This window comes from Myotis brandtii, unplaced genomic scaffold (assembly GCF_000412655.1).
Source record: "Myotis brandtii unplaced genomic scaffold, ASM41265v1 scaffold28, whole genome shotgun sequence".
NCBI classification, from domain to species: domain Eukaryota; kingdom Metazoa; phylum Chordata; class Mammalia; order Chiroptera; family Vespertilionidae; genus Myotis; species Myotis brandtii.
This window is the reverse complement of record NW_005360676.1, coordinates 717,016-729,113: the sequence shown is the minus strand read 5'-3', so window position 1 is coordinate 729,113 and position 12,098 is coordinate 717,016. Positions and strand designations below refer to the sequence as shown.

The window sequence follows — 12,098 nt, the reverse complement described above, 5'->3', positions numbered from 1 at the left end:
TGAGAGAAATGAGCTGATTAAGGTTTTAGAACTGCCACTGTTGCAGCTGCATGGGGGATGAGTTTGAGGGAGCGACGTGGAGGTTGTGAGGGGGCTACTGCAATAATTCTAGTGGGAGACTGTGTAGGCCCCAACAGTAGCACAGCAGGAGGGTCAGAGGAAAGGTAAAAATAGGACCCCGGTGTAGGCACAGTCACGTGGGAGAGCTTCAGAAGGCTTCCTTTAAATCTCTTTCCCAGTTTTCACAGAACAATTAGGACATAGTTCTGGTTTTCACAGTGCTTTTAAATAAAGTATTCCACTAACTTTTACAACAAACGTCAGAAGTAGGGGCTTGTAATAATATCAGTATCTGATTCCATTGCCACAGAAGACTAGAACTAAACATCACCCCCCTTCATAAAGGCAAGGTAGATTTCTGAATAGTTTTAAACACTTTACTGGACAAATAAAATTAAAAGGAACTTTTGTAAAACCCAAGATACCTCTGGCCTTCCCGTTAGTTTATATATCATGGAACTTCTCTCAGAGAAACATGATTCCTTAAAGTAATCAAATCAATAACACTCAAAGATACAATAACGAAAAATGCTACTATAGTGACATCTATTGTGTATTTGCTTCATTTACATATCTTATGGAATAATGCAAAATTTCTTGAAGATCAATGTATGTAACAATAAGAAAATCAAGCTATTTCTGGTTTAAAAATTGTACTAATAATATGGTTACCACTTGAGGATATTCTGAATCATATCAGTAAAAAAGAAGGAGGAAAGAGCTGCTTAGTTCTTAACTGTCCCTTAGAGAAAACGCCCCATTGCTCTCTCTAGTGCATGTTGAGGGAGTGGGACTTTGGCTCCTGCCTGCAGGATCCCTGACAATGCTACGAGCCTTTGACTATTAAAGGACAGCTACAATGATTGGTAAAAAAAATAGTCAAACTTCTCTTTTGTTAAAATTTAGGTAGTTTCAATGACTATCTTCTAACATAGAAGTGCTTAATCTCTCTTTCTGCAATGAACATTTGAGGCTGGTGACAAAAGTGAGCACTAGCCTCCAGCATTCCAGTGCTATCTCTCTGGGCCGCTGCATAGAAGAGCTGCTGTGGCCATGGCTGGTTAGCTCAGTTGGTTAGAGCATTGTTCTGATAGCCCAAGGTTGTGGGTTTGATTCCCTGGTCAGGGCACATACAAGAATCAACCAATGAATGCACAAATAAGTTGAACAACAAATCTCTCTCTCTCCCTCACTCTCGGAAAACACACACACACACATACAACGCACACATGCACACACACGCACACACGCACGCACGCATGCAGAAGAAGAACTGCCTCTCTGAAGTAGCAGGGACATTCATGGCCGTAGTGTACTAAATGTAACTCCACCCAGAAACTGCACACTATGGATGAAAAGTACTGATCTCAACGTAGTTCCATCAAATTCTCACCTGTTCCTTCTTCAGAATGCATTTTGAAACTCTGAAAATACACTGCATTAAATTGTCATTTAGCTGAGTTCAGACTTCAATTAAATGTGCAGTACCAAAAAAAGAGACGTAAGAAAGAATGCTAAAAAAGCAAGCCAAAGTAGTGACACATCTTCAGCTTAGTTCTATAGGACAGACTTACCTATAGTTCCTGTGGGGCATGGCTGCTTTGCCATCTGTCCTTGACGGGTCTTAAACCACATGATTTCTCGGGCTTCCACAGCCTCACAGCTCTCCTCCTGAGCTGGGATTTGGGATGATGCTGATGGCAGGTGCGTGGTAGTGTCATCAAGCACCTCAACAGCTGGAGATGGGGTGCTGGTACTCCGGTTTCTTCTCCCTGATATTGATGGGGTGGTACTCCTGCCGGCACTCAAAGTTGTGGTCCGAAGGGTGGTACTGGTGGTGGTGCTTCCCATGCCAAAAGGTCCTGTAGTAGAAATTTCTGGAATAAAATTCAAAAGAAAATTCCTACATCGCTTGTTCATAGTAGGATCTCAAAATGTCCTTAGAATGTAGACACCATTCTTATTTGACAGTTCAGAGTCTTACACATGGGAAAAATAAGCCAATATGAAGGGATCAGAGTGGTGCTTAAGTACCAAGACAGCCATGTGACCAATGCCAAACATAGACTTGTTTATGGTTCTTCGCAACTCAAACCACAGAAAACAAATTATAGCACAATTCAACTCTTCAGTAAGCTTCTTAATGCTTCCTGCCTTTTATATAATTAGAGGATTAAAACTTAAAGCCCTTTCCTTAGAATTTTCAAGCTTGCTATAGACAGGGAGAGAGCAGAAACAATCTCCACATTAAGTATAACCTGCATTTCTAAAGATGCAGCAAACAGGAGAAAGGAAGAATAAAAAAAGGAAGTTAAAGTGCTCCTGAACTAAAAAGGGAAATGCAATTATAGTCTTCTTAACACAAATTAGAGTAGCTCTATGATCTACTCTGATGCACTTAAAAATGACCCATCCTTTCAGAACTTTCAAACTTGACATTTACTAATGTAAAGTCTAAGTAGTTTCCAATTAGTTGTGTCCATAAATTATTTTCTAGGTAGATTATATAAAAAGTGGGAACATGTATTTCAGATTTACATAAAAGTGATTAGGTTTTTTGCCTTTCCAAATGCACCCAGGCCCACCAGAGGGAGCCACAGCTGTGGATCACTGAGAGCTCCAAAAAGGGTACCCAGGGCCAGTCACAAACAGCACCTGACATTGGCTTACACCAGAGACCCCCCCCACCGCCACACACACACACACAAAGACTGGGAGTCCTTGTAGATCTACCTAATACACAGAAACAAACCTAAACAGGTAGCCAAAATGGGGAGACAAAAAACAAGTTCCAAATGAAATGACAAGAGAAATCTCCAGAAGAAGAGATAAATAAAATTGAGATAAGCAAATGATCAGATACAGAGTTCAGAGCAATGATTATAAGGATGCTCAATACCAGTAGCATGAGAAAAGATATAGAAAGTATGAAAAATGACTAGTTGGAAATGAAGAATGACATAGCAGAAACAAAGAACAGAGTGGAAGAAATAAACATCAGATTAGAGGAAGCTGAGGATCAGATCAGCAAATTAGAAGACAGGGTAGTAAAACATCACTCAATCAGAGAACCAAAAAGGAAATCAACTAAAAAACAGGACAGCTTAAGGGAGCTGTGGGACAACATGAAACATAACAATATCTGCATCATAGGTGGGCCAGAAGGTGAAGAAAGTGAGCAAGGAATAGAGAACCTGTTTGAAGAAATAATGGCAGAAAACCTCCCTAACCTGGTGTAGGAAAAAGTCACACAAGTTCAGGAGGCACAGAGAGTCCCAAGCAAGAAGAACCCATATAGGCCCACATCCAGACACATCATAATTAAATGCCAAAAATTAAAAGACGAAGAGAGAATCTTAAAGGCAGCAAGAGAAAAGCAATTTGTTACCTACAAAGGAGCTCCCATAGAGGTGAAGTAACAACTGATACCACAGAAATACAAAGAATTTTAAGAAAATGCTATGAACAAGTATTTGCCAACAAGCTGCACAAAGTGGACAAAATGGTCAAATTCACAGAAAAATACATTCTTCCAAAACAGAATCAGAAAGAAGCAGAAAACCTGAATAGGCTGAAAACAACTGATGAAATTGAAGCAATAATAAAACTACTCCTAGCAAACAAAAGCGCTGGTCCTGATGGCTTCACACAGGAGCTTTAAACATTCAACAAAGAAGAACTAACACCTATTCTCCTCAAACTATTCCAAGAAATCCAAGAGGAAGTAACATTTCCAAGCTCCTTTTACCAGGCCAGAATTATCCCAATTCCAAAATCAATTAAACTCACTACAAAGTAAGGAAATTATAGGCCAATATCCCTGATGAACATAGATACTAAAATTCTCAACAAAATATTAGCAAATCAGACCCAGCAATATATCAAAAAGATTATACACCATGACCAAGTGGGAGTTATATCTGGGATGCAAGGCTGGTCCAATATTCACAAATCAATAAACATGATATATCACATAAACAAACTGAAAGACAAGAATCACATGATTATATCAATAGACACAGAAAAGGCATTCAACAAAATTCAACACGACATTTTTATTAAAAAGTTTCAATAGTGTGGGAATAGAAGGATCATATCTCAATATAATAAAGGCCATATATGACAAACATACAGCCAACATCATACTCACTGGGCAAAAATTAAAAACATTTTCCTTAAGATCAGGGACAAGACAGGGGTTCTGCTTTCACCACTCTTATTCAACATAGTACTGGAAATCTTAGCCACAGTGATCAGAAAAGAAGAAGCAATAAAAGGCACCCAAATTGGAAAGGAGGAAGAAAAACTCTCATTATTCTCAGATGACATGATATTGTACATAGAAAACCCTAAAGACTCCACCAAAAAACTACTAGATTCAATAAATGAATTTTGCAATTTAGCAGGACACAAAATTAACAACCAGAAATTGATGCCGATTTTATACACCAATAATGTACTCTTAGAAAGGGTAAATAACAAAGCAATCCCATTTACCATTGCAACAAAAAATTTAAAATACTTAGGAATAAACTTAACCAAGGAGGTAAAAGGCCTATACTCAGAAAACAATAGGATGTTGAAAAAAAGAGATAGAAAAAGGTATAAAGAAGTGGAAGAATATACCGTATTCATGGGTTGGTAAAATCAACATAATTAAAATACTATCCAAAGCAATCTATAGATTCAATACAATCCCTATTAAAATGCCAATTTTAATAGGGATTGTATTGAATGGCATATTTTACAGATGTAGAACAAATACTCCAAGAATTAATATGGAACCAAAAAAGATCTTGAATAGCCATAGTAATCCCGAGAAAGAACAAAGTTGGAGAGATCACATTACCAGATACCAAGCTATACTACATAGCCACTGTAATCAAAACAGCCCAATACTGGCATAAGAACAGGCATATAGACCAATGGGACAGAACAGAGACCCCAGAAATTGACCCAAAGCATTAAATTCAATTAATACAGGCATCTCTCATAGCAATATGTTTGTGGATACCTCTCCTAGGGCAAAGGAAACTAAGGCAAAATAAACAAATGGGATTACATCAAAATAAAAAGCTCTGCACAACAAAAGAAACCATCAACAAAATGAAAAGGGAGCCCAGTGTATGGGAGATCATATTTGCCAATGATACATATAATAAATGTTTAATATCCAAATTATATAAGAACTCATACAACTTAACAAAAGACAAACAATCCAATAAAAAATGGACAAAGGACCTAAATAGACACTTCTCCAAAGAAGACATAAGGAAGGCCAAGAGACATATGAAAACATGCTCAAAGTGACCAATCATCTGAGAGATACAAATCAAAACGACAATTAGATACCACCTCACACCTGTCAGAATGGCTATCATCAACAAATCAACAAATGACAAGTGCTGGTGAGGATGTGGAGAAAAGGGAACCCTGGTGCACTGCTGGTGGAAATGCAGACTGGTACGGCCACTGTGGAAAACAGTATGGAGTTTCCTCATAAAAGTAAAAATGGAATTCCCATTTGACCCAGTAATCCCACTTCTATGAACATATTCTACGAAACCCAAAACACCAATCAGAAAGAATATATGCACCCTCATGTTCATAGCAGCACAATTCACAATAGCTAAGATCTGGAAACAGCCTAAGTGCCCATCAGTGGATGAGTGGATAAAAAAGCTGTGGTACATTTATACCATGGAATACTATGCAGCTGTAAAAGAGAAAGTGCTATTACCCTTTGAGACAGCATGGATGGACCTGGAGAGTATTATGCTAAGCAAAATAAGCCAGTTAGAGAAGGAAAAGTATCACAGGATATCACTTATATGTGGGATATCATGAACAAATTAAATTGACAAACACAATAGATCCAGAGACACAGAAGCATGGAACAGACTGATGACTCTCAGAAGGATGGGAGAAGGGGGAGTGGGGGAGACAGAAAGAGATTAACCAAATAATTGCTATGTATATATGCACAGTCCATGACACAGACAATAGTGTGGTGAAGGCCTGGGGGTGGAGGGGCAGGATAGAGGGGGTCAGTGGGAAAGAAAATGGGGACATAAGTAATACTTTCAACAATAAAAATAAATTTAAAATGAAATAAATTCAATTTTTCTCAGTTCAAGATCCATAATCTTTTCATTAAAAAAAATAGTGGTTAGGTTTCTTGATCAGATATTACAGGTTATTAAGCCGGTAATGTATTCAAAGGAATGTCCCACCCATAATGTGGAAGTAATCACCATGGACAAGTCATCTTTCTGGGAAAATATATTCATACTAGAGGCCTGGTGCATGAAAATTTGTGCACGGGGGAGGGGGCGTCCCTCAGCCCGGCCGGCCCCCTCACAGTCCAGGAGCCCTCACAGGATGTCCTATTGATGTCCTCTGCAGAAGGCGACTGGCCGATCAGGTATATAGATACTTTCTGGAGGCAGCACCGACGCCTTCCTTATTTCTTTCCTCTGTGGTTGGAGAACAGGCGACTAAAAGGTGGAGACAGAACTGTGGCCAGGCCTGGGGCTTTTGTAGGCAGCGGAAAGAGGGAGAGGGCTGGGGAAAGTCTAGACACGTTTCCTTCGATTGTCCTCCCTTCCTCTGGGCCTCTCTCTCCGTTTTTTCCTTCTTGTGGTGAATGCTTGGGCCTCGAACCAATGAGAACCCAGCCACAGTGTGGTTCAGCCCCCTCACTTCTCAGCTGAACGTACAGCCGCCTCGCATTCCAAGCGGGGTTGTTTTCAAGTGACTAAAGTGCTGGGAATCCACAGCTCCCAGCCTTTCCCCTCGGTTTCCTCCTTGGGTCGGTTGCAAAGTTCACCGAGACACCCAAGCAGCTCTGCCCTGGTAGTTCTGCACTGGCCCCCCAACCAGGCCCTGCCAGGCACTCTTCCTCGAGTCTCCTGGCCCATAGTCTGAGCTTGGGGAGGTTGCCCGGAGCCCATTACCCCAGGCAGGTGGGGCAGGGGGGATTGGCTTGGAGAGCTGGAGGAAGATGGCGGAGTAACAGTTGGTATGAATCAGCGCCTGCTCAGCCAGACTTCCTAAGCTCCCCACCAGGCCCAGGCTGGGCCCCTTCCTTGCACCGGGAGGACCCCCAACTGAGGTCCCCTCCCTGCACCCAGCGCCCTCCCCTTTCCACCACCAGGGGCGGGAGCAGCTCACCTGCACCGCCCTAGCAGTGAGCCTCCTCCCCCTGCCTGAAGCGCAGGGCGGGGTCAGTGGCTGGCCATGGAGGCAGGCTTGGGGCCGGGGAAGGGTGGGGTGGGGCGAGCAGCAGTCTGTGCACACCCACTCTGGCTCCAGGCCAGCTGCTCCTGCTGAACAGTAGCAGTGCAGCAGCCTGTGGCGAGGCCCGAGCCCTTGCAGCCACCCCTGGGTGCCTTGCATGGAGACTCTGCCTGCTGCTGAGCCACCATCCGGCCGGGGACCTGTGGGGGCTGGGGTGGCCTCCGGCTCCCGCTGGCCCCGCCAAAGCTAGACTCTGGCTTGGCCGGCTGCCCCCGTCCCAGCCCACCAGTCCAGAGCGGCCTCTGCCTCCGAGGCAGCCTGTAGTTAGCGCTGGGCAGGCTTGTGTGTGCCTGCGCTGGGGGTGGAAGTCCCCACACCCATCCCCGCCTACCAGCTCCTGCCTGGTCGTGACTGGTGACTCAGACACCATAATGGACAAACTAGCATATTACCTCTTTATATGTATAGATATAGATTTGTTGGGAAGCATGAGACTTGGTTGGAAAGTTTGTAAGGAGGACATTTTGATAAGAGGGAAGTGTGTGGAAGGCAGCCTGCCCTGTTCATCAGAATTCTGACTTAGGGTAGACTTAGGGGAGTGTTGAAGGCAGCGCCCCTAATTATTCCTTGACCTTTCCAAACAAGTCTGTGCTTATGCAGACCCCCTGGGTGTTTACTGGAATCCTTATGATTGATCCCTGGATGCCCTTGCCTAGAGGACAATGTAAACACATGTGTCCTCCCAAGATTACTCACCCTACTAATTGTATCTAAAGATAAAAACTGCAATAAAAGGCTAACAAGGCAGGCAATGGAGGCTGCTCTGGCCGCTAGAGCCAGGAGCCCCTTAGCTCTCTCTTTCACAGTCAAACTGTATCTGAGTAATCTGTTCATCCGTCCTTCATGGGCTGCTGGTCAGCCCCAGCACATATTCCCATCATAGGAAAGCAAGAGTATACGTACATACACTGCATTCCTAACTGTAAATTAGAAATTACTACTCTTGTCCTCACTTACTGGCTATAAGTCTTAGAGACATTAACTCCAGCCAGATTCAAAATAGCTCATGTTTATGGAACGGAAAGAATCCTGGATGCTTGGTATTCATGTCTGCTTTCTCTAACATGTCATGAACTTGACTCGGCTATCCCAGAAGAGATGCCAAATCCATCACCGTGTATTTGGTGTATATGGAGCTTCCAAAAACAGAATGAAGATGGCTGGGGAGAGTAGGTATGAATTTTCGGAACATTAAGTCATTGAAACTGCAGCATTTTCTGAAGTGATGCACTTTGTTACTCCTCTTTCTCTTGTGTTCCCTCTAGGTGAATAGTAATGTTCATAAGTGCATTTATTCAAAGTTCACACATGAAAGCAGAGTACCCTTTCCCCGCTTCTTCTTCCATATACATCATCCATATCCCCCATTTTTCCAAGTGTTATTGATTCTGCCTCACTCCTTTATACTTCTCTCTCCCCAATCACAATTACCTATTAAGCCCACCATCATCACTGGATGAAAATAGCAGTTAACCTTTTTGCTAATGAAAGTAACTGTAGGGCAAAATGCCAATACTGGTAATTCAATATCTGCTTTTGCAAAATAAAAATTCAGGATTCATAAAATAAAATTACTGACATTAAACATTTAACATAATTCAAATATAAAATTTAGCAACATATTGTGAAATAAGCGTAATTGAGTTCTTAAAATTCCATACAGCTAAAATATGATTCTAATATATAGTATGCTTATAAAAGTATTGAAATGTTTCTAAAAGAAAACATACAATTAAGACAATTTAATGAGAACTTGGATATTAAACTACACCCGGCTGCTACATGGAACGGGAGCTCTGGACACTGTCCTGCTCCTGGAACCCCAGCTGCACCTTTTCCAGGACTGGCTTCTCTCAGTAAACTTTGCTCCCACCAGCCATTTTTGTCCATGAATCCATTCTTTGGTTTTGTGAGACAACGAACTCGGACTCAAACACCACATTTTGGTCTCAAAACCATTCTCTATCTTTTGCTAGAGGCATCTCATGGGGTATAAATTGGGATACTAGTATGTGACTCCCCAGATTAAAATCCTTAACTGGTTTCTGCCCGCCCTCCAAAAAAAGGCTAGGCTCCATTTCTTTGTGCCTAAAGTCCTTGATGAGTTTCTCCAGCTCATTTATAATGCTTTTTCATCTTTTTAAAAAAAATATATATTTTATTGATTTTTTACAGAAAGGAAGGGAGAGGGATAGAGAGTTAGAAACATCGATGAGAGAGAAACATCAATCAGCTGCCTCCTGCACACTCCCTACTGGGGATGTGCCCGCAACCAAGGTACATGCCCCTGACTGGAATCGAACCTGGGACCCTTGAGTCCGCAGGCCGACACTCTATCCACTGAGCCAAACCGGTTAGGGCTTGCTTTTTCATCTTTTAACTCCACTCTTAAAAAATACAAAATGACCAGTCATTTCCCAACTGCACCCTGTTCTTTCTATCTCAGGGCCTTTGCTTATGCTGCAGTGTTCCTGGGCACATTTCCACCTAGTTAATTCCTGGTTAGCCTTTTCAAATGTCCATCCAGGGGCCTTTTCAAATTTACCAGGTGGGGTTATAGTCACATGTATTTTGCTCAAGACTCTTTCCTAAGAGCCTTGTATCTGATCAAGAGTAAATATGCTCTTAGTCAAGATAAGTGAACATCAGGGATAGGTAAGGAAGGAAGGAAGGAGGGTTTGGTTGCCAAATTTCACAAAAGAAAGGAAAGGATAAATAGAGGAAAATAGCCAATGGGGTAGCTCAGAGTCCCTACAGATGATATAAATGCATTTACTCTATGTTGAGAAAACCACCAGACAACTCAGTCAGAAACAAGCAGGGAGGACACCAAGCCCCCTCCTTCCCAGAATGTCTCCATCTGAGCACGGCCTCATTTAAACTGTCTGTACTCTTCTGAATCAATACTACTGACAAAAAAGATTTTTAAAAAGTTCAATTTGAGCCCTAGCTGGTTTGGCTCAGTGGATAGAGCGTTGGCCTGCAGACTCAAGGGTCCCAGGTTCGATTCCGGTCAAGGGCATGTACCTTGGTTGCGGGCACATCCCCAGGAGGGAGTGTGCAGGAGGCAGCTGATCGATGTGCCTCTCTCATCGATGTTTCTAACTCGCTATCCTTCTCCCTTCCTCTCTGTGAAAAATCAATAAAATATATTTTTAAAAAAGTTCAATTTGAAATACATTGGAAGGACTTCCCTTAATAGACATCCTCACACTAAGGCTCGGTATAGAACTCATTTCCTTGGAACTGTGCCATACAGAGATGTCTACAAGCAAAGTCAGATCATTCCTTTTGAGCTGAAGCAAAATAAAAGTCAATTTTAAAAGTTGTCCCTGATCCTCATCTCTGCCTTTCCATTTACTGCTGTGTAAGACTCCCCAGGGCTCTGCTCAATGCCAGCTTTTGGCAGAGTAAGTACTGGTGATATACAGGTTGTCACCAGTGCTCCAGAAAGAACCTGTCTTACTGCTAGATACTGTGAGAAAGGATCTCGATTCACTGAAGAGGCGCAGCAAAAACACTCTGGCCAGGTTCCAGCCCATATCCTGTGCCAGAGGAGTCTGTCCTCTATTTCCAGGAAGGGAGAAGTAAAATGACACTTTTTCTGTGACCCTGTTATGGAAGCTTACCTGATGATGTCGCTAGTAATGAAATTATATGGTATGAAGTTCCTCATGTGCTTGTATATCAAACAAAGTTTACTGTGTAAAAGAAAGTTTTCTATGTGAGAGACTGCTCACATAAAAAACCTTATCAAAATGATGCAATTTTCCTCATCATTCTGTCATTGTGCTTTTTACAGACTAGCACTTTTATAAAAGCAACTAAACAAAACTTCAATTAACATGTTCCCCCTTCATAATTAACCTGCTTGCAAGAGAAAATTTTAATTATCCTGTTCCTTGAATTGTATTGCCCATGGCTTATTTCACTCTTTATTTTTAATTTTTTTCCTTCAGTCTTCCTTAAAAAGAACTGATATAATTTTCAATACTACTACAGGTTATAGTTTGTGGAATACATTAATGAAAAACAGTATAAATACCCAACATTTCTATAGTGCTTTACATCTTGCAATGTTTCTTTTTACCTTTATTATCTCATTAGAGGCCCAATGCACGAAATTCGTGTAAGAGTAGGCCTTCCTTCCCCTGGCTGCCGGCACCAGCTTCCCTCTGGCACCCGGGACCTGGGCTTCCCTCACAGCCCTGGCTTAGGACGGAAGGACGTCCGGAAAGATGTCTGGTCTAATTAGCATATTATGCTTTTATTATTATAGATTGAATCTAAAAAATATTCAGAGTAAATGTAACTATGAATTCCTAATTTTACAAATGAGAAAACAGCCCAGCTGGTGTTGCTCAGTGGTTGAGCTTCGACCCAAGCACCAAGAGGTAACTGGTTCAATTCCTGGGCAGGGCTCATGCCAGGGTTGCAGGCTCAATCCCCAGCAGGGGGCCTGCAGAAGGTTGCCCATTGATGTTGATGTTCCACATAGATGTTTCTCTTTCTCCCTCTCCCTTCCTCTCTCTCTAAAATCAATAAAAACGTATTTTTAAAAAATTGTTGGTATTTGACAGGGCTCTGCCCAGGCCTCCCTTAAAAAAAAATACAAACAAACAAACAAAAAACAAATGAGAAAAACAGTGTCCAATGCATCGTAATCACACATGTAGTACATACACAGTTCCCCAGATTCCATATTCGGTGTTTTTCACAATATGCCATCAAAAATGATA

General features: G+C 41.9%; 1 protein-coding gene across 1 annotated transcript in view; it reads right to left on the bottom strand.

Annotated features, from left to right (window-relative positions):
• Positions 1 to 12,098, bottom strand: part of ADGRL3 (adhesion G protein-coupled receptor L3) — a 765,791-nt gene that overhangs the window by 143,591 nt on the left and 610,102 nt on the right. Inside the window, exon 10 of the mRNA XM_005868883.2 lies at positions 1,635 to 1,937. Within this exon, the coding sequence (XP_005868945.1) occupies positions 1,635 to 1,937 (303 nt within the window). The remainder of the gene's footprint in view (positions 1 to 1,634; positions 1,938 to 12,098) is intronic.